Raw genomic sequence first — 23,384 nt, 5'->3', positions numbered from 1 at the left:
TTGTTCCCCTTCGCTCTCCATCTCCTCCTTCCCCTGTGGCTCAGCCCCTGAGCCCATGACAACGGTGTTGTGTTATTTTGGTCTCATTACACACACTTTGCCATTTCTGGGTCACTGTGCATTAACACCAAAGAACACAAAAGAAGCAAAATCCAAGATTCTTCTTTCTATGTTGCTGCAACCCAAAACAACCTGTTTGGCTTTGTTTAGGCTTATTAAACTTTGCTTTGCTATTTGTGGGGGACTGAACACCGAAAGAACAATGCAAGCTTATTCGTCCTCTTTCTATTGAGATGGAACCAAAACACCTAGGCTTGGTTAGGGCTGATAACAAACATGTCACTCTGCGATTTTTGGGTGAATGTGCATTCTAACCCCAAAAACACCTATTTGAAATAAGCCCAATCAGAGCTTTATCATCTTCTTTTTATGTAGTTGGAAGCCAAAACACCTTTTTGCTTTGGTTGGGGGTGATTCTGGTGCACACCCAAAAAACACCACGCGAATTGAAATAAGCACAATCAAAGCTTATTTGTCTTATTTCTACGCGCATGGAAGCGAAAAGACAGTATTGTGTTATTTTGGTCTCATTACACACACTTTGCGATTTCTAGGTCAATGTGCATTAACACCAAGGAACACGACGAATTAAGCGTAATCCAAGATGCTTCTTTCTATGTTGCTGCAACCCAAAACAACCTGTTTGGCTTTGTTTAGGCTTATTACACTTTGCTTTGCTATTTGCAGGGGACTGAACACCGAAAGAACAATGCAAGCTTATTCGTCCTCTTTCTATTGAGATGGAACCAAAGCACCTATGCTTGGTTTGCGCTGATAATAAACATGTCACTCTGCGATTTTTGGGTGAATGTGCATTCTAACCCCCAAAACACCAATTTGAAATAAGCCCAATCAGAGCTTTATCATCTTCTTTTTATGTAGATGGAACCCAAAAGACCTTTTTGCTTTGGTTGGTGGTGATTCTTTTGCACACCCATAAAACCCCATGCGAATTGAAATAAGCACAATCAAAGCTTATTCGTCTTCTTTCTACGCATATGGAAGAGAAAAGACAATGTGGTGTTATTTTGTCTCATTACACACACTTTGAGATTTCTGGGTCAATGTGCATTAACACCAAAGAACACGACTTGAAATAAGCTATTACAATTCGCTTTGCTATTTGTGAGTGAATGAAAACCGAAAGAACAATCCAAGCTTATTCGTCCTCTTTCTATTGAGATGGAACCAAAACACCTATGCTTGGTTTGGGCTGATAAGAAACATGTCACTGCGACTTTTGTGTGAATGTGCATTCTAACCCCCAAAACACCAATTTGAAATAAGCCCAATCAGAGCTTTATCATCTTCTTTTTATGTAGTTGGAAGCCAAAACACCTTTTTGCTTTGGTTGGGGGTGATTCTGGTGCACACCCAAAAAACACCATGCGAATAGAAATAAGCACAATCAAAGCTTATTCGTCTTCTTTCTAAGCATATGGAAGCGGAAAGACGGTGTTGTGTTATTTTGGTCTCATTACACACACTTTGCCATTTCTGGGTCAATGTGCATTAACACCAAAGAACACAAAATAAGCAAATTCCAAGATTCTTCTTTCTATGTTGCTGCAACCCAAAACAACCTGTTTGGCTTTGTTTAGGCTTATTACACTTTGCTTTGCTATTTGTGGGGGAATGAACACCGAAAGAACAATGCAAGCTTATTCGTCCTCTTTCTATTGAGATGGAACCAAAACACCTATGCTTGGTTTGGGCTGATAACAAACATGTCACTCTGCGATTTTTGGGTGAAGGTGCATTTTAACCCCCAAAACACCTATTTGAAATAAGCCCAATCACAGCTTTATCATCTTTTTATGTAGTTGGAAGCCAAAACACCTTTTTGCTTTGGTTGGGGGTGATTCTGGTGCACACCGAAAAAACACCACGCGACATGAAATAAGCACAATCAAAGCTTATTTGTCTTATTTCTACGCGCATGGAAGCGAAAAGACAGTATTGTGTTATTTTGGTCTCATTACACACACTTTGCGATTTCTGGGTCAATGTGCTTTAACACCAAAGAACAAGACTTGGAATACACGAAATCAAAGATTTTTCGTTCTATGTAGCTGGAACCCAAAAGATCCTATTGGCTTTGTTTAGGCTTATTACAATTCGCTTTGCTATTTGTGAGTGAATGAACGCCGAAAGAACAATCCAAGCTTATTCGTCCTCTTTCTATTGACATGGAACAAACACACCTATGCTTGGTTTGGGCTGATAACAAACTTTTCACTCTGCGATTTTTGGGTGAAGGTGCATTCTAAACCCAAAAACACCAATTTGAAATAAGCCCAATCAGAGCTTTATCATCTTCTTTTTATGTAGATGGAACCCAAAAGACCTTTTTGCTTTGGTTGGTGGTGATTCGGGTGCACACCCTAAAAACACCATGCGAATTGAAATAAGCCCAATCAAAGTTGTTTCATCTTCTTTCTACGCATATGGAAGCGAAAACACAGTGTTGTGTTATTTTGGTCTGCATACACACACTTTGCGATTTCTGGGTCAATGTGCATTAACACCAAAGAACATGAAATAAGCGAAATCCAAGATTCTTCTTTCTATGCAGCTGGAAATCAAAACAACCTGTTTGGCTTTGTTTAGGCTTATTGCAGTTGGCGTTGCTATTTGTGGGTGAATAAACACCGAAAGAACAATCCAAGCTTATTTGTCCTCTTTCTATAGAGATTGAACCAAAACACCCATGCTTGGTTTGGGCTGATAACAAACATGTCACTTTCCGATTTTTGAGTGAATGTGCATTCTAACCCCAAAAACACCAATTTGAAATTAGCCCAATCAGAGCTATATCATCTTCTTTTTATGTAGATGGAACCCAAAAGACCTTTTTGCTCTGGTTGGTGGTGATTCTGGTGCACACCCTAAAAACACCATTCAAATTGAAATAAGCCCAATCAAAGTTGATTTGTCTTCTTTCTACGCATATGGAAGCGAAAATACAGTGTTGTGTTATTTTGGTCTGCATACACACCCTTTGCGATTTCTGGGTCAATGTGCATTAACACCAAAGAACACGAAATAAGCGAAATCCAAGATTCTTCTTTCTATGTAGCTGGAACCCAAAATAACCTGTTTGGCTTTGTTTAGGGTTAGGGTTAATAACAACAGATGATAACAACAGATGATGCAAGGAAGGAACTGTAGCCCAAGATAAGGCTACTTTAGCTACTTTAAATGAGTTACAGGGCCTCATGAGCTCCTGCTGCTTCATCTTTGGCAATCACTCATAGCCATGAACATGGTCTTAACAGTGAGTTGGTAATTCTGGATCCACACGTCCTTCCACAGTGGGGACAGGTTTCCAGGCGGGAGTTGGTCACAGTGAGGGTTTGCCAAACATGATTTCCTTTTAGCACATTTCTCCCTTTCTTCCTAAGTTTATAATACATCTTTTTATATTTGCCTTTAAACCTCTTTTGTTGAAAGTGCATTACACTTTCCATTTTTAAGTTTGGAATAGAATAGTTGCTTTGGAAGACTAATGAGGCATCTGAACAACATGACCATTCCAACAAATTTGATGTTGAAGAATCATTACTGCTTCCAGTACACTGTCTTCCCAAGTGATGTGTAACATTTTTCGGAGACACCATATCCATGTTTCACAAGCATACAATAGCTTTGTAAACAAGCATTTTGATTTCCCTGCAAATGTCCCGATCCTCTGCACTTCAGTTGGGAGAAAGCTGCACTCGCAGAGCTCAGGTGATGCTGGATTTTGGTATCAATGTGGAAAGATAACTGCCCAGGTAGGAAAAGTGATACACACTTTCCAACATTTGTGGTGCTGCAGAGGGGTTGTTTTGTGCTGGTTGTTTTGTGCTTTTTGGTGCAAGCACTTTGGTTTTGCGGATGTTGAGCAATAGGCCAAGCTATTCGTAAACTTCTGCAAAGGTAACGAGGATGGTTTGGAGGTCATCCTCTGAGTATGCACACACTATGTTGTCATCAGCATACTAAAGCTCTATGACGGAAGTTATGGTAACCTTACCCTTTGCTTTCAACTTACTCAAAGAGCTTTCCATCTTTTGACACGTTATTTCTACTCCGTAGGGGAGTTTTCATGGTGTCAGGGGTTCAGGGACAGAGGCACAGGGTAGGCAGGAGATGGAGAGCGATGGGGATGAGTCCCAGGACAGCGAGGAAGAGGATGACAATGACTCAAGAGATTCCATGAGTCTTTCCAGCGAATCAGAGGATTCCCAGAAGGGGGCGCCGGTGGTCAAGGCCAGGGGAGCCCCAGGGGGGACGTGTCAGGAGCAGGGGGCCAGCGGGGGATCCCAAAGTGGCAGCTGGGCGTCAGGACCAGCCTCCCCGCCAGAGTGCAGCGAAGGGGGTGGAGGTTTCAGTGTATCAGGGGAAGCAGCTCCGGCAGCAGAGAAGGGAGGGAGGTCGGAGCAAGCCACCCTCCCGGAAGGGGAGGGGAGTAGTGAAGGGAGTAGTGTAGCTGTTAAAAGGAAGGTTAGAGGTTGGGCGCGCGCGCCAAGTTCAAATGTAGAGGCGCGCGGAAGTACAGGGAGCCCGGAGGAGGGGCCAGGTCCCAAAGCCCGCAGGAGGGGGCAAGAGCAGTCTGGGGATTCCGCGTCAGAGGAATCCAGGAGGGGCGAAACCCCAGCGGGCAGGAAGACCCTGCGGAAAAGGAAAGAGAGAAAGAGGTGGAGCAGCGCAAGCCTCTTAAACTGGTGCAGGGGAGGGACTGACTCAGAGGGGACTTCAGCGGTCTAAGCGTAACAGACGTAGGGCTGCGCGCCTCGGATGTGAAGCAAACAATGAACTGCAATAAACACTTTTGTATATAAGAAGAGATAGGCGTTGGTCTTTTGTGAGCTGAGACTTGAGGCAGCCCTGACAGTAAGTCCCCTCTCACAGAAACCGCAAAATTTTTTTTTGCAAAGCTCACGAAGTTTGGCAGACATGACTACTGAGGAGCAGATAACGACCCTGCAAAACGCAGTCGCTGAACTCTCCGTTGCAGTACGGGTCTCTCAGAAGACAGTTGCCGAAGCAGAAGCGCGATGCCGGGATCTGCAAGCCAGGTGGGATCAGGCGTGCAAAGAGGGGTTCCCGGGGTCCAGATCAGAGGGAATCGGACTCGGACGGAGGGGGGGCAATTTAGTAGCCCACTTCGATGGAAACCTGAAGCATTATCCCAGTTTCAGAGCAGACGTCGTATACGCGCTGCATTTGCTTCGGAAAGACTTCAAAGATGAGGAGGAGAAGGTAGGTGTCAGGGCTTTATTGTGTCCCATTTGCATGGGGAAGCTAGAGCCTGGTTACGCAATTTGTGGCGCGAAGATGGTCCTGCCCGCAGGAACTCTGATGAATTTATCAAAGTCATGGACGCTTGCTTCCAATCTACAGTTGATGTTGATGTGGCGCGCCGGGAGATGCATGGATTGAGGCAGGGCAAGGCTACAGTGCGTCAGTACCATTCTCGCTTTTTTGCTTTGCTGAATGTGCTGGGCTGGGAAAAGGACTCATTGGCAGTGAGAGACTTGTTCTGGGAGGGGCTTCATGGCTCCGTAAAAGATGAGTTGGCCAGGGGGGACAGACCTCAAACCCTAGCAGACGTCGTGCAGAGGGCACTCACGATAGGAGTGTGCCATGAAGAACGCCCTTGGCACAGTGAGGAGGGGCGCCAAGTCCGCGCACCAGCTAGAACGCCTCCTTTTATTCCCAGCGACCTGGGACGTACGCATCCCTCGCCTAGGCTGAGGGAGGGGGAGGAACCAATGGAACTGGGTGGTGCAAAGGCTCAGACAGCTGCCGGAGCCTCAGCGTCCGGAGCAGTCAAGGCGAAGCCTCCTAGAGGGACCAGGAAGTGTTACGTCTGTGACAGTGCGCAGCACATGGCCAAAGAGTGTCCCCAGAGGCTCCAGAAGCACACTGCAGCCTTAGCAACAGTAACAGGGGAAGCGTTCCAAGGAGAACAGTTTCAGGGAAACGACAATGCCTGGCTGGAAGCAGAGATGCTGGGGCTCCGCCAGGCAAGTCAGTGAAGCAGTCCCCAGCGCTTTTGCAGCCTACAGACCCCTTACCACCCAAGCCAGTGGTGCAGCTCACTGCTACTCTCCAGCTACCTAATGGACTCACCCTGGAAGTCCCCATTACGATTGACTCAGGGAGCAACGCAGACTTCGTGGGGATGCAGTTCATCAAGCAGCATCGCATAGCGCTACTACCAGCCACGCTGCCTCTGAACGTCGTCACGGTAGATGGCAGGAAGTTGCTGGGTGGGCAAGTGCTACAATAGACGCCACCCATGCTGCTGAAAATTGGGAATCATCGCGAGGTCATCAGTTTCAATGTCACCCGACTGTCAGACACGCCTATAGTGTTAGGCATGAGTTGGCTGGATAGACACAGCCCATCATTAGCGTGGTACCAGCGGCAGCTCACCTTTGGCTCGTCCTACTGCGCACAACATTGCATCCAGACCGGCCAGGAGGAGGAGGGCCAGGAGGAAGGGCAACAGTTGCATCTAGGCATGGTGCAGGCAGTGCCCCACAAGTACAAGGGGTTTTTGGAGGTCTTCTGCGAAAAAGAAGCTGACCAATTACCACCCCACCGGCCCTACGACTGTGCAATTGACCTCTTACCAGGGGCGACGCTACCGACTGCGAAGCTGTATTCCATGTCTGAAGATGAGATGCAGGAACTCAGGGAGTTCATAGATCACAATCTGAAGCGGGGATTCATCCGAGAATCCAAGGCAGTGGGGGGCAGTCCTGTGTTTTGCGTGAAGAAGAAGGAAACGCCCCAAAAAAGGCTCATTGTGGACTATAGGGCCATAAACTCGATGACAAAGCCCAAGGCCTTCCCCATGCCCAAAATTGACGACCTGCTCGCGACGGTACGGAAGGGGAGGATCTTCACCAAGTTGGATTTACGCGGAGCATACAATCTAATACGCATGAGGGAAGGTGACGAGTGGAAGACGGCCATGTTCACACCGCTGGGCACCTATTAATACAGAGTTATGCCGTTTGGTCTCCAAAATGGCTCCCACTGTTTCCAAGCCTTCATGCACCACGTGCTAGCGGGACTCCTCTACAAGAAGTGCGTATGCTTCCTCGACGACATTCTGATCTTCTCAGAATCGCGGGAGACTCACGAGAGAGACGTAAAGGAGGTCCTGCAGAGGCTGCGGGAGCACAGACTCTACGCCAAACTGGAGAAGTGCCAGTTCGACGTGACGGAGGTGGATTTCCTGGGCTACCGGCTGTCCGACAAGGGACTAGCCATGGACAGCGCCAAGGTCCGCGCGGTGTTGGACTGGAATAGCCCGCGCAATCGGAAGGAGGGCCAGAGGTTCGTCGGCTTCGCCAACTTTTACCGCAAGTTCATCAGGGGTTTCGCGAAAGAGACGGCAGCTATCACGGACACCCTCAGTTCCAAGAAGAAAAAGTTCACATGGACGGACCAAGCGGAGCAGTCCTTCAGGAGACTTAAGAGCCTTTTCGCGTCCGAAGAACAGCTGCTACACGTGAATCCCGGCAGGCCCATGCGGGTTGAAACTGACGCATCTGACAGAGCAGTGGGGGCCGTCCTCTTGCAGGAAGATCCGCAAGGGAACTGGAGGCCCTGCGCTTTCTATTCCCGGAAGCTCAGCAAGTCGGAACAGAACTACACCATCTGGGACAGGGAGTTGTTGGCCATCCACGCGGCTTTCAAGGCGTGGCGGCACTTCCTCATCGGAGCCAAGCACACCGTGCAAGTCCGCACGAACCACAAGAACCTAGAGTATTGGCGCACGACGAAGCTCCAGAGCCAAAGGCACATGAGATGGGCGGAGTTCTTTGCGGATTTCGACTTCAGGATAGAGTATATCCCGGGAGACAACAACGTCATAGCGGATGCCCTCTCCAGGAAACCGCAGTATCTCGAGGAAGCGGCACCAGTGGCAGCCAGGCACATTTTCGCACCGCAGGCGTGGGCATGCGCTTCCGCCGCCGTGGACCTGGACGCGGTACGCCGCGCGCTACAGACGGATCCGTTCGCACAATCCAAGATGGAGGAGGTGCGCAGAGGGACAGCAAAGGACGACGAATTCCAGATACGCGACGGCCTGCTAACCCGCAAGGGTGCTCTCTACGTGCCGGGAGACGATCTCCGCGCGAAGGTTTTACAGCAGTTACACGACGCACCCAGCGCGGGTCACTTCGGCAAAGAAAAGACGGCGGACTTAGTAGCCAGGGACTTTTGGTGGCCCCAGATGCGAGGAGAGGTCGCGGATTACGTCGCCAGGTGTGACACGTGTCAGAGGTCCAAGCCAGTGCACAAGAAGCCAGCGGGATTGCTGGAACCGCTGGAGACGCCACTACAGCCGTGGGAAAGGGTGGCGCTGGACTTTGTTACTGATCTGCCCAGTTCGCGAGGCAAGACGGCGGTGCTTGTGGTTGTAGACCTGTTCACCAAGATGGCGCACTTCATTCCTTGCGCGAAGGTGGCAACAGCGGAACAGACCGCCAAGCTGTTCATAGACCACGTGTTCCGGGTGCACGGCTTACCCCGGTCCATCCTGTCCGACCGGGGTCGCCAATTCATTTCCAGTTTCTGGCAGAAGCTCCTGGGCATCCTGAATGTCAAGATCAACTTAGCGTCGGCGATACACCCGCAAACCAACGGCCAAGCGGAGAGGGTCAACGCCATCATGCAGCAGTACCTGCGATGTTACGCCAATCAAAAGCCTGCAACTTGGGTGGACTACTTACCGATGGCCGAGTTTGCCTACAACAACACGAAGCACGCGTCAACGGGGGTGACACCGTTCTTCGCCAACAATGGGCGACATCCCAGAACCTTCCCGGCGTTGGAGACAACGACGCAGGGGGAGTCGCAGGGAGCTGAGCATTTAGCAGCAGAATTGCAGGAGGTCCACGAGGAGCTACGACGGCACTTGGAACTAGCTAAACACGCCTACAAAGTGCAGGCAGACAGGCACAGGAGGGCAGGAGAAGACATCCAGGTGGGGGACTGGGTATGGTTAGCAGCCCAGGCGGTGCCGGCCAAGTCGTTAGCTAAGAAGAAGCTAGGACACAAACAGTTAGGGCCATACCAAGTTGAGGGCAGGATCAATCCCGTAGCTTTTTGGTAGACCCTCCCGGAATGTTCCAGAATGCACCCGGTCTTTCATAGGTCGGTGCTTACACCCTACAAGGCCCCACACAGATTTCAGGAGCCAGGGACGGCACCAGACCCACGTAGAAAGTCACAAGGGGGGGGAAGTCACCGAAGACCCCGCCACTCAACGAGGTCACGGAAATTCTGGACTCGAGATGGGGGGAGGAGGGAGTAGAATACCTCCTCGCCAGGGAAGGTACCCCGGCCAGCGCCAACAGTTGGGTGCCAGATTATGCTCTGGAGGAACCTCTTCTTAAAGACGAGATCCATGCACTCTTCCCACACAGGCCCATGCCAGCGGAGTATTTTGACGACTGGCTTTTTACGCCCACACTTTCAGGCAGCACCTTCCGGGGGTTCTCCTCCGCAGAGGAGACCACGCCAGAATCGAGCCCTCCAAGGGGATCGTGCTCGGGGGTGGACACGGACCGCTCTTACTGGTGGGACAATCAATCAGAAGAGGAGTGGCGCAGGGGGTGGCTAAGGGGGCCTCGGCAAGCAGCATCGCCTGAAGTAACAGGGGGAGGGGAGGACTTGGATGTGTTGGGGGAGGACCCCGGTTTCGAGCACTCATACACTGAACTGGAAGCAGAGGAGATCGACGTTGACGAACTGTATCCAGCATCTACCCCCGCTACAACGGAGCTCCCGGAACCTGCGCCCGAGCAGCGGGAGGGGGAAGGGGGGGCTTCGAGGGGGGGATGGATGTCAGGGGTTCAGGGACAGAGGCACAGGGTAGGCAGGAGATGGAGAGCGATGGGGATGAGTCCCAGAACAGCGAGGAAGAGGATGACAATGACTCTAGAGATTCCATGAGTCTTTCCAGCGAATCAGAGGATTCCCAGAAGGGGGCGCCGGTGGTCAAGGCCAGGGGAGCCCCAGGGGGGAAGTGTCAGGATCAGGGGGCCAGCGGGGGATCCCAAAGTGGCAGCTGGGCGTCAGGACCAGCCTCCCCGCCAGAGTGCAGCGAAGGGGGTGGAGGTTTCAGTGTATCAGGGGAAGCGGCTCCGGCAGCAGAGAAGGGAGGGAGGTCGGAGCAAGCCACCCTCCCGGAAGGGGAGGGGAGTAGTGAAGGGAGTAGTGTAGCTGTTAAAAGGAAGGTTAGAGGTTGGGCGCGCGCGCCAAGTTCAAATGTAGAGGCGCGCGGAAGTACAGGGAGCCCGGAGGAGGGGCCAGGTCCCAAAGCCCGCAGGAGGGGGCAAGAGCAGTCTGGGGATTCCGCGTCAGAGGAATCCAGGAGGGGCGAAACCCCAGCGGGCAGGAAGACCCTGCGGAAAAGGAAAGAGAGAAAGAGGTGGAGCAGCGCAAGCCTCTTAAACTGGTGCAGGGGAGGGACTGACTCAGAGGGGACTTCAGCGGTCTAAGCGTAACAGACGTAGGGCTGCGCGCCTCGGATGTGAAGCAAACAATGAACTGCAATAAACACTTTTGTATATAAGAAGAGATAGGCATTGGTCTTTTGTGAGCTGAGACTTGAGGCAGCCCTGACACATGGCAATGAAAATAATAGAAGTGGCAATTTTCATGGCAATGAAAATAATAGAACACAACCCTTGTTAACACCTGAGGCCACTGTGAATGGTTCGCTTTGAGAGCCATTGTTATCTGTGATTGTTGCCGTCATATTATCACAGAGGAGCCAAAGGATGTTCACAAATTTATATGGGCAGCCAATTTTCAGAAGGACAACCTACAAGGCATTACAATGTACAGTGTCAAAGGCCTTAGTCAGGTCAATAAACAACATGTAGGGGAAGTCCCCCCCCCCCTTAGTGGCACAGTTTCTATCTTTTTGCTAGATCTGAAAGGCCTTCCTTTCAATCTCACTGTCATTCTTATGAAACCAGTCCTTGATTTGGTACCCAACAGGCTACAATAATAGATGTTTTTAGCATTGTCCAGTGTTCCTCGATGTTATCAAGGAACTCCAAAAGCAGATGGTCCTTAAGAGTCGTTTGGAAGCAATCCCGTTTAATAGGATCTTGAAGAGCTTGAGTGTTCATTTTGCACCTTGGTTTCCTTCCCTGAAGACTTTGTTGAGGTATAATCTTGATAGCCATCATGAAATGTATTAATCTGTGATCTGTCCTGCGGTTGTCAGCACTTGTCATAGATGAGCACATCACGGTAATCTTCAGCTCAGACAATTACATAGTCAAAGAGGTGCCAGTGGTTCGACCGAGGGTGCTTGTTATAGGTAATAATAAGGTTGTGCGCTGCACATATAGTCAAAAGTAAGATTCCGTATTGGTTGCTGTTGCCAATTCCTTCTTTCCCAATTTTCCCAGGTCACAGATCGAAATGCATCACAACTCTTGCATTAAAATCACCCAGGAGTATTTTTTTATCCTCCTTAGGCATCTCCTTAGGTGTTTGGGGTGAGGGGTCAGAGTCTAGGGTAGGGATTTAGGGTTAGGATTTAGGATTTAGGGGCTAGGACCCCTAAATTGACCCCATTTAAAAATGACCCCAAACCCAACCCCTAGACCTAACCCCTAACCCCTTAACCCTCGCCCTAGCCCTAGCCCCAGCCCCTAAATCCTAAACCCTAAATCCCTACCCTAGACTCTGAGTCTCACCTCTAACCCCAAACAGTAAGGGTTAGGGTTTACGATTTAGGGTTGGGGTTAGGGTTCGGGGTTGGGTTCGGGTTCGGGCATTGGTAGGCAAACTGAGGCCTGGGGGCTGGATCTGACCCAATTGTCTTCTAAATCCGGCCCACAGATGGTCCAAGAATCAGCAGTTTTTACATGAGTAGAATGTGTTGTGGAATTCGTTCATTTTTTCCCTTCAAAATATAGCTGGCCCCCCACAAGGTCTAAGGGACAGCCCGATGCTGAAAAAGTTTGCTGACCCCTGGTTTAGGGTTAGGGTCAGGGATCTAGGGTTTGGATCAGGGTTTACAATTTAGGGTTTGGGGTTAGGGTTCGGTTTAGGGTTGGGGTTAGGTTAGGTTAGGTTAGGGCAGGGGTTGGCAAGCTTCACCTGCCATGGGCCGGATCACTTCCACAGAGATCATCTGTGGGCTGGACTGGCGCAGCGCGATGTCGGAAATGGTGTCTGCGCATGTCCATAGCGCTGGAAATCGCTTCTGCGCATGCCCAAACGCCGAAAATAGTGTCTGGACAATCACAGACCTGATTTCTGGTATCTGCGTGTACGCAGACACCGTTTCCAGTGCCACTTGGTAAGTCCCTGCGCTGTGGTGTGCTGCTTTAGCGCAGTGCACAGGGGACTTGCCGAGCAGGCGGCTTGGTTTGCGGGCAGCTCGTGGGTCGGTAAAACCGCATCTGGCCCATGGGCCGCACGTTGCCAACCCCTAGGGTTTAAGGGTTTAATGTTTGCGGTTAGGGTTAGGATTTAGAGTTTAGAGTTAGGGGTCAGAGTCTAGGGTAGGGATTTAGGGTTAGATTTAGGATTTAGGGGCTAGGACCCCTAAATTGACCCCATTTAAAAATGACCCCAAACCCAACCCCTAGACCTAACCCCTAACCCCTTAACCCTCGCCCTAGCCCTAGCCCCAGCCCCTAAATCCTAAACCCTAAATCCCTACCCTAGACTCTGAGTCTCACCTCTAACCCCAAACAGTAAGGGTTAGGGTTTACGATTTAGGGTTGGGGTTAGGGTTCGGGGTTGGGTTCGGGTTCGGGCATTGGTAGGCAAACTGAGGCCTGGGGGCTGGATCTGACCCAATTGTCTTCTAAATCCGGCCCACAGATGGTCCAAGAATCAGCAGTTTTTACATGAGTAGAATGTGTTGTGGAATTCGTTCATTTTTTCCCTTCAAAATATAGCTGGCCCCCCACAAGGTCTAAGGGACAGCCCGATGCTGAAAAAGTTTGCTGACCCCTGGTTTAGGGTTAGGGTCAGGGATCTAGGGTTTGGATCAGGGTTTACAATTTAGGGTTTGGGGTTAGGGTTCGGTTTAGGGTTGGGGTTAGGTTAGGTTAGGTTAGGGCAGGGGTTGGCAAGCTTCACCTGCCATGGGCCGGATCACTTCCACAGAGATCATCTGTGGGCTGGACTGGCGCAGCGCGATGTCGGAAATGGTGTCTGCGCATGTCCATAGCGCTGGAAATCGCTTCTGCGCATGCCCAAACGCCGAAAATAGTGTCTGGACAATCACAGACCTGATTTCTGGTATCTGCGTGTACGCAGACACCGTTTCCAGTGCCACTTGGTAAGTCCCTGCGCTGTGGTGTGCTGCTTTAGCGCAGTGCACAGGGGACTTGCCGAGCAGGCGGCTTGGTTTGCGGGCAGCTCGTGGGTCGGTAAAACCGCATCTGGCCCATGGGCCGCACGTTGCCAACCCCTAGGGTTTAAGGGTTTAATGTTTGCGGTTAGGGTTAGGATTTAGAGTTTAGAGTTAGGGGTCAGAGTCTAGGATAGGGGTGTAGGGTTAGGATTTAGGATTTAATGTTTGGGTTTCGGTTAGGGCTAGGGTTAAGGGGTAGGGGTTGCGGGTTAGGGTTAGGTTAGGGTTAGGCTCAGGGTCTAGGGTACAGGTTTAGGGTTAGGAGTTAGGGCTCGGTTTAGGGCTAGGGTTAGAGTTGGGGTTGGGGTTGGGTTAGGGTTTAGGGTTGGGGTTTACAAGTGGTTAGAGCGTGTGGCTGGGAAGCATTACCTAGTGGTTACAGCGAGGGACTGGGAAGCTTTGCCTAATTGTTAGAGTGACTTAATGGGAAGCATTGTCCAGTGGTTAGAGCAAGTAGCTATGCTTAAGAGTGAGTGGCTGGGAAGCAAGCAGCACTTCCTCTGCTCCCAGTGTCCTTCGTGGCATAATTGGATACCTAAATATCCCTTAAAGTGCCATTTAAGAGTGCAACATCTAGCAATTAAATTCAATCACCTTTGAGCACAAGGTTGTGACGTTGTTCTGTGTAAGGGACACCTGCATATTTCTGCCTTTCAGCGGGTTGGACTGGATGACCCTTCGGGTCCCTTTCAGCTATATTATACGATTCTTTGGAAAGTGCTTCAGAAAGAATAAACGGTGGGGGGCATTCTTTTAAGTTAGCTCACATGGCGAGGTGGTCCCTCTGAAACTTTATTATTTCTTGCATGGCAATTTGAGCTTGACATATGCTATGCCTGTTTTTACACGGGGCTCCTCTTTCTGTTCTTGTGGATGGGGGGGAAATCGGTCCCACTGATATTTCTTAGATTTGTATGGGCACTGCTGAATTCCTGCTCCGAAAAGGTGAAGGAGAAGGAGGGAGGGAGAAGAGGAGGTGGAGAAAAAGTCAGCAGCCGGAGCTCAGGAGGCGCCCTCTGCAGCCATTTTAGGAGAGGCACGGAGGATGGAAGAAGAATGACAAAAAAGGGCGGAAACAGAATAGCCAGGATGGGGGGGACTGCATGTGGAGAGGCTGCGGGTGCCATTTTTGAAGAGGGAAATGGCTGCCCGGAAGTGGAAAAGGGCGGATAATGTTACCGTAGCCATTTTGGATGAGGGAATTAATATCCGGAAGCCCCTCCATTTATGGCGGTTGTTGCCAGCGGCGCCATTTTGTGTCAGGGAAATAGATGCCGGAAGCGCCTCCATTTTGAAAGATGGGGGGAGAGGGACGTCGGCGGCAATAGGCGGAACTTCTCACGAATCTGGGCAAATCGCTGGGCGGATTAGCTAACCCTTTCCTCTCCGAGGTAGGATCCTCTCCGTGTTTGCCACCAGCCGGAGCTCGCGGTCCACGGGTAGCCGCTGGCCCCGGAGGGCGAGTCCTCTTTGCCCCTTTGCCTGCTTCGTTGAGAGGGGGAAATGTGTGGCCTGCATGCGCGGCCGGGGAACCCTTGGTCAAAATTCATTTTAAAGGCTGGGGGGGGGGGGCAGAACCGAATTAAGGGCGACGCAGGGTGTTGTCTTTTATTGTTATTTACTATAGTGGATTTATCTGGCGGTTCACAGGATAAAAAGACGGGGTAGAAATATCTGTAAATAGTTTTTAAAAACACCAATAACCTTCCCTCCCAGAAGCGTTTAAAGGCTGTAAAGCCCTTTAAAAATGCCTAAAAAGAACATTTGGGGCTTAGTCTCGTCTCCCCTAACCCTTAACAGTAGAGGTTTTTTTATTTATTCTATTTTGGGGAGAAACACCCCCGGCCCTGTCTCCTTTCCCCATTTCTCAGCAACTCCCAAGTAATTGGCTTGAGATCTCTATTGCATTTAACCCTTAGACAGCTTTTGTGAGCCTAATCAAGCAATGTGCTGAAAATTTAATTTGCTCAGACGAACCATTGCTTCCATCAGTGGTTTTGGAACCAGGTAATTCCTCCAGATTTATCCACACTAGCCAAGTAAAGTGAAAACACATACCTTGAATTGAATGCCACAAGAATAAATGGGGATCAGCCCCTGCTATAGTGGGCAGCCCCAAAAGCCATTTGTGTTGTTAAGATTTTCAAAAGCAGAAATAATATTTACAAAACAGCAACTTCAGACCAGTTTTGGACACTTGCAGCACTTTGCAATGTTAAGAGGTGCTCTAAAGAAAAGCACTTTCTACATTCATGAGCCTCATTTCCCCCCCCTCCCCTTTTGCTGGAGGTATAAATGTTGTTAGCAATGTGCAATCACCCTGAAGGCTTCAGGTCTGCTCCTGACTGTTGAAATGCTCCTGGGAAGACTGTAAGTCAGTCAGTAAACTCTGCTTCCAGTCAGTAAACTGATTGCAAGGTGTCCTTCATGGCATAACTTGCAGCTGCAGGAGAAGGTGTGGATCCTATACCTAAATATCCCTGAAAGTGTCATTTAAAAGTGCAACATCTAGCAATTAAATTCAATCACCTTTGAGCAGAAGGTTGTGACACCTGCATATTCCTGGGTTGCAGCGAGCTGGACTTGATGACCATCACAGGATTCTTTGGAAAATGCTTCAGAAATAATAGAAATAGCATTCATTTAAGTTAGTCGTATGATGGCACAGTAGTCTCACTTCCCTGTAAACTGTATTTTTTGCCCCATAGGGCGCACCTAGTTTTTTTTGGGGGGGGAAATAAAGGGGGGGAAATTATTTTTTCCCCCAGGCTGCGCTCCCCGGCTTTCGGGCTGCAGGTTGCTTGTCCGCAAGCCTTGGGAGCCTGGCAGGAAGTCGCGCCGGTCTCCCCAGGCTTGCGGATATCTGCCCGAAGCCTGGAGAGCAAGAGAGCTACCCCTCTCGCTCTCCAGGCTTCAGCGAAAGCCTGCATTTGCCCCATAGGACGCACACACATTTCCCCTTCATTTTTGGAGGGGAAAAGGTGCGTCCTATAGGGCAAAAAATACGGTACTTTATTACTCCTTGCACTGCAATTTGAGCTTGATATATCCTATGCCTGTTTTTACATGGACCCCCTCTTTCAGTTTTTCTGAAAGAAACCTGTCCCACTGATATTTCTCAGGTCTGTATGGGCTCTGCTGAATTCCTGCTCCAAAAAAGTGGAAACACTATGACAAGCTTAAAAAAATGTTTTAGTATAACTGAAAAATACAGAAGCTTTTCTACTAGGGATAACGGACACAGGTATAGCAAGAGAAGATCAGAAAATATTCCTCTATGCCACAGGAGTGGCAAGGATCCTAATTGCTAAAAACTGGAAAAAAGAAGCTGTGCCAACAAAAACGGAATGGCAAGACAAACTGTTAGAGTATATTGAACTGGCTAGATTAACAGAGGCAATTAGAGATCACACTAGACAAAGAGTTTCAAAAAGCATGGGGGAAAAGCAGAGAATACTTCACAAAACAGTGCCCTAAAATACATATGAGCTTCCTTGCAGTGGGTTGGACTAGATGCCCCTTGATGCCCCTTTCATGTATCCCATGCTCCCTGTCTCTCTTCCTCTCCTTTTAATGACACTTCCCCCGGTTTTTTCCTAGCTGGGCCGCCTCCGGGAACCTAAGTGCTGGCACCTGCAATTTCGCCTGCTGGCATTGTTCTGACAAGATCCATTGTGGTAAGTTTTGGCGTCACCAAAGACCGCTGGGATTGCTCTGACAAGATCCATTGACACCAGTTTTGGCGTCACCAAAGGAATTAAGGAGATGTGCTTCAATTCCCCTCGCAGATAGTATTTAACCCATCACGGCATCTCTCAAAGCATAGGAACTGTAGTTTCCTATGGGGGGAGAGAATATTCTGCGCAACCTTTCCCAAGGGAACTCTGGGAGTTATAGCTCTGACAGGGTCTCTTTGGGAAACGGAACAAACTACAGTTACCACAATGTCCCCCCAAAGCACCCTGGGAACTGTTGCTTGCTCTGGGTGTTGAGGGTTGTGGCATCTGAACAGTAAACAATCTGTCCTTGCATTCCACAGTATACAACTCCTTGCCGTCCCAAGCCCATTTCTCTTCCTAGGGAACTCTGGGAACTGTAGCTCATGGGAGGAACAGCACTTGGTGCCCTGAACTCTGGGAACCAATGGGCTGGCACCGCCGAGTGTCGCCTTGGCCTGCGACTTTGAAGGCACCGCCTGCAGCTGGGAGGACGTCAGCATGGGCACTGACCAGGGTAAACTTGCTTCATTTGAAAGGCAGAGAAGCATTGCTAAGCAGTTAGAGCACCCCTTTGACCTGGTGCCCCCCAACCAGGCTGGTACATGAGCACCTCGGAGCAGCGAACCAAGCCACCTGACTCCGCTCCCTGACCATGAGTGACGCGGCCACAGCCTGTGAACTCCGCACCTGGTACAGTATGGCCGAGAAAGGTAAGCTTGGGGCACTGGTGGTCAGAAATCCAACAGGCGCAGAGCCATGTGCTTGGCCTTTTTCCCTGTGTGGAGGAAATGCCACGAGGCACAGTTGTCGTAATTCCATATTGATATCACATATTACATTTCTAAGCTGCAGGACATACCGTGGTGATATCATATAATTATTATTTATTGATTTCCAGACTACTGACCCGCCTGGTAGGGCCGGCATAATGAAATATCATTCTTATCATGAAATTTACTGATGCCCTGCTTCCCGTCCCCCTTTGGGATTCCTGGCAGCTGACCGATAAAAATGTTTATATATCTATGGTTCCCATCTGCAAGGGTCAGGCTAGATGACCCCTGGTTCCTCACCCTGCAGGACTCAACGGGAGCTTCCCAGTGGAGCTGAGCCTCGGAAGCCAGATTGTCCCCTGTGGCGAAGCCCTGCGTCACCCTCAGGTGCCCGGCGCCCCCTGCTGGCCTACACCGGAAGAATCCGCAGTGCTTTCCAGGTGGGTCTTGGGCTCCTCACCCTCCCCGGCCGCTCCTTATCTGGAGCATGTCAAGAGCGCAGGTGACCTTCTCGGTGATGAGTGTGGCACTGGACAACGTGTAGTTCAGGAACTGTCGCCCCCAAAGTAAAGCTTTATTTTCCGCCTCCCCAAAACCTGGCCAACCAGATAGATTGCTTGGAGGCAACCCATTAATCCTCCCAACATTTCCAGGTCCCTGGAGCTGCGCCCCAAGTGAGCCGTGCCTGCCAAGCGGCTGCGTGGCCCCTGCCCGCCCTGAGGACTGTGGCAACGGTGGAGATGAACGGGGTTGCGGTGAGCGGTCAAGGGGGCATCCAAGGCCAGGGGAACATTGGCACCACCAGAAGGGAGGGGGTTACCAGTGTCGCAGGAACCCCCCCCCCAATCATTCAGTTTGTACAAACTTCACACACACACACACACACACACACACACACACACACTACATATGCTACACTTCTGTTATAAATTCATAGAAAATCAACCATATATCGGATTTGCACTGTTCCACTTTTATTTTACTCCATGAAGGAAGGACTACAAAATGGGGAAGGTTTGATACAGGGCAGCCATAATCCCTTCAGCATACCAGCACATACACAGGAGCCCTGCCCAGTTTCTATGCCAACCCTGATGGTCCTAGACAGAAGACCACCAAGATCACAAAGAACTTGCATATGGGAGTGGATTTGGCACGGACTGGAACAAAGGACAATAATCAGCTCTTCCCTCTGGGGGCAGGAAACTGCAAACTCCCCTCTGTCACCTGGAAAGTACACATGGGAGGAAAGGGGGAACCAGCCAGGAGACAGGACACAACTCCTCCCTCAACCCCTCCTTTCTGTGATGTATGTTTCTGGGGGTGGTCTTGATCTACAAGGTGGCAATTTCAAAAGTCTTTATAAGGTCTTGCACACCATTTTTCTGGGTCCTTCCTCTCTCCTGCAAGTGAGGGGAGCACCCTGTTGCAACAGATCAATAAAGGCCAAGCCTACAGGCTGCTGTTTTGCTCCAAGTTATCCTGGTTGGTGTCTTTGTTTTTGTCCAAGGGAGCCCTCGAAATTTTCCGTTAACACCAGGAAACCTCCCAACCAGGCCAAAGCATTTGAGGAGGGTGCAGAGTATGCTGGCTGAAATGGGGCTTACCCTGGGGAAAATCCTGAGCGGAAGTTGCAAGTTGGTGGCCACCACTGCCTCTTGTGGCAGGAAGTTCCATAATGTGCGCTTTGTAAAGAAGTACTTCCTTTCTTTGATGTGTCCTGAATCTTCCAGCGTCCAGCTCTGTGAGTTCTACCGTTATGAGAGGGAGAAAAACTTTCCTCTATCCACTTTCTCCAGGCCAGGTCTCATTGGCCTGGAGAAATCACATCTTTGCACAATTTAATGCACAAACAGTCAAAGAACAAATAGGAAATAGGAACAAATAGGAAAACTCCCCTGCGTTTGCTAAATAACCACATCCCTCATTTGTGTTGCTGGGATAAATTTATTTAACACTCTGATAAACTCACCTGCCAAAACACAGGAGAATATCAACAATCCAGCACAGAAAATTTTACCCATGGTGTTTTGTTTTTCCAGAATCATCTAAAACAGAAGGGAGAGGTCACCCGTTAACCTGTAAGGGAGCAAATATTCCTTTGAGAAGTTTCTCCCGAAATGGAAGGCACATGAGACTCTGTAATTCTCTTCTTTGGGAGGTGGGTGTCGTGCAAAGTGGCCTTGGGGAGCTGGATGCGAAGGAGGCACGTCCCAGGCCTTTGAACTGCAACAAGAACAACCTGGGAGCATCTCTCACCTCCTCACTCTGGGAGCCTGCACCTCCTCACTCTCTCAATCGCTCCGCTCCCAGGCGAGAACAAAGACCAACCTCTCTTGTGGGGTTAATGTTACACATGGCGTTCCCATTATGTAGGGACTGGTGATTTGCTTCATCATTAGGGTCCAGACTGAGGTTCCCAGGGTGGCACGTGGACTCCATGGCACCCTCATAGCACTCACCAAGGCCCCCTCTTAAAAAAGTTTCCCCAAAATCTGTTACGTTTTTACAGTGCTACAAGACCATTTGTTTTGGCAGTTGAGGGATTATTTATTTATTTATTTATTTATTTATTTATATTGCCCTTTATTTTACATCACTGTAAATTATTAAATAATAAAAAATAGTGTTTGTTATTTAGATCAATCAATATAGCTCATTGGGCAGAGCACAAGACTCTTAATCTCAGGGCCATCCTTTGAGCCCCATGTTCCCAGGGTTCCCTGGCAAGAAGGGAACTCTACCCCTAACAAAATCCTAACCCTAACCCAGGGCCATGGGCCAGATCACTCCCACAGAAATCACATCTGTGCGTGTCTGCGGCTCTGGAAATTGCTTCTGCGCATACCCAGACGCTGAAAATCACTGGGACAGCTCAGTCTGTAGAGCAGGAGACTTTCCATCTCAAAGTCCTGGGTTTGAGGGGCAAAAAGATTCTTCCCTTGCAGAGGGTTGAACTACAAAAGGACCTTTGCTTTCCTGCTCTCTCCCAAACTGGGAAACTCCCAATGGAAAGTGCTCTGACCTTTCTCTTTTTCTTCATAGGGGTTTTCACACCGTACAGTATCTGCTCTCTGACCGGGCTTGGTTTAAAAGCCTCCAAGTATTCCTTGGATCGAGCAGTGCTAATATTTGCTCTGCTAATCTTTCCACCAAAGCTGGCCGGCTTCTGGATTAAACACTGGATTACGTTCTGTATTTAAAACAAATGTCAAATCAATAAAAAAATTTCAAGAGAAATGCTAAAAATATAATTGAGACGAGACAATTTAAGGAAAATTCACCAGAAAGTATTCCTCTTTGTTGCGGTTAGTGGCTGTGGACATGGCATAACATTACAGCACATGACTCCACCCCCGAAGAATCATGGGAACTGTAGTTTGAAAAAGTGTTTTCATTTTTAGATTCCACCACAGGAACACAGGTTCAACGGAGTTGCTGTCCATCTGAAGATCATAAGGCCTTTTGTGCCTATATCAATCCCTCGGGTGGTAAAATCAAAGAAGTACAAAATACTTTACAACTATATATATAAATATATATAAATTCCAACACACAGAGGAGCCTTTGCTGGAAGGCTGCGGGGCTATGCCTGGGAATCAAACTCACTGAACTAAGAACTTCTGAGAGAATGTGTATAGGATTGCACTATAAAGGCCTAAAATTTTGACCAAGATTCATGGGTTTGAGTCCCATGTTGCGCGAAAGATTCCTGCATGACCCTTGGGGTCCCTTCCAACTCTACAATTAGCGAAGTATACATCAATATAAAATAAAAATGTGCTTTTAATGAAAGGGCTTCTGCTGTGCTGTTTTTATTGCCATTATTAGTTTGGTTTTACAAGATATTTATATGTATACACACACAGTTTTAATTCTATCAGTGTTTAATTGCTTTTTAATTGTAGATCCCCCGCCCAGGTTTTAGCTTGTCTTCTTTTCATCCGTAAACTGTCTTGGGTTCCCATCAGGGAAAAAGGCAGGGTACAAATAAATGTATAATAATTATAATAATACCGGTAATTTCAAACTGGGCATTTTTTGTTTCCAATATACAATGCTGGCAAGAGAGAAAGGCCACCCATAACTTAGAGTGCAGAGGTGAAACAAGCATATGATCCCCCAATGAGGGGTGTCATAGAAATTTAATAAAATTAGTTTAATCAATGTAATAATAACATTGCCTTGACCTGCTTGGCTGAAAAATCTCGCATGGCTTCTGGAAAACCCAGTGGAGGCCGTAGTTGAACTGGGGGGGGGGGGCACATGCAAACACCTGGCCCATTGTCCCAGGCCTCCTTGCCACTGACATCCTTTCACCCATAATGCTGTGACCTCCAGGTGCTTGGGTCCCCTAGAAACACTGGTGAGGTGAGCTTTCATTTTCTTTTCCCACTGAGGATTGGAAAGAGTTGAAAGATTAGAAATATTTGAAAAAGATGGAGAAGAAGATCTGATAAGACCATTAAAACTAGCTGCCTCTGGTTGCTAACCGTTATTTTGGCAGATTATTATCAAACGGCCCTGGCTTCTTTTTTTGAAGTTTACAAAATAACAACAACAACAATTGTATACCCATAAATCTTACCCATAAATCTCAGGGCAGTTCACAGCATCAGATAAACAAAATAAAAAAACACAAAATACATAATAAAAACAAAGACAACCCAATAATTTATAGCCAGCCAAAGCTTGACTTTCTGATATCTGAAGATCAGTCTCCTATTAGAGGGACAGGAGCAGGCTTGGCAAAACTAGAAAGAAGTCTAAAGGAAATTCTCTGTGCCTCATCCTTGAATGATTTCGCTCTCTTGCCCATCATAAGGCAACCCTAGTGGGCAGCTCTTCCTCGGCTGACCCTTTGTCGGAAGGAGGGGGGTCCCTTGCTTCAGGGTCCTTGCTTGAGGCCGGGGGGCCTCTGTGGCCTTCCCTCCACTTCGACTGGAGACCCAGCTGCCCCCCCCCCCGGACAGGGAAAGCCGTGACAGCTGGACAGCCTCAAGGTCCGCATCTTGCCTCCGAAGACGCTTCGGCTGCCTCCAAAGACGCTTTGGACATTTAAGCCAGTGCAGAAGTTGGCAGCCAGGTTGCTAACCGGGGCAAGACAGATTCAGCATCTGACACAGATCCTACCTTGACAGCACCAGCTGCACCCAATTCCAAGGGCTACTTCTATTTATTTATTTTTTAATAATATTTATTCCAAATTTAAAATTACAAAAAAGAATAGAAAAGTCATACAAGATAAAATAAACATATAACAAAAAACAAATAGTAAAAAAGAAACTTAACAAAAAGTATAAAAATACATTACATTAAAATAAATCAAAAAGCAAATTAAACCTTTACCTAACCTTTTTTCCTTTTACTTATTTCCATGACCTCCTCGCACCTCCCCGCTTTGTATTCTAGTTTATATCATATTTC

General features: G+C 48.7%; 1 protein-coding gene across 11 annotated transcripts in view; it reads left to right on the top strand.

The window, feature by feature from the left end:
* LOC308477263 (uncharacterized protein) overlaps nucleotides 1–21,752 on the top strand; it is a 110,944-nt gene extending 89,192 nt beyond the window's left edge. The window contains exons 1-4 of one of the 11 annotated variants that reach the window (XR_013986416.1): nucleotides 14,765–14,856; nucleotides 17,066–17,142; nucleotides 17,505–17,894; nucleotides 18,265–18,923. Coding sequence is in view for 5 of the 11 variants with exons in the window: in XM_081005795.1 (XP_080861921.1) it covers nucleotides 17,837–17,894; nucleotides 18,265–18,397; nucleotides 21,003–21,135 (324 nt within the window). In the remaining 6 variants the exon portion in view is untranslated. The other 10 variants (XR_013986417.1, XR_013986418.1, XR_013986419.1 and 7 more) reach the window with 10 other exon arrangements.
* The last annotated feature ends 1,632 nt before the right edge of the window (nucleotides 21,753–23,384 follow it).

This window comes from Podarcis pityusensis (genome assembly GCF_964106645.2).
Source record: "Podarcis pityusensis genome assembly, chromosome: 5".
Lineage (NCBI taxonomy): Eukaryota > Metazoa > Chordata > Lepidosauria > Squamata > Lacertidae > Podarcis > Podarcis pityusensis.
Note: the sequence above shows the minus strand (reverse complement) of the source record. Positions and strands in the feature narration are given on the sequence as shown.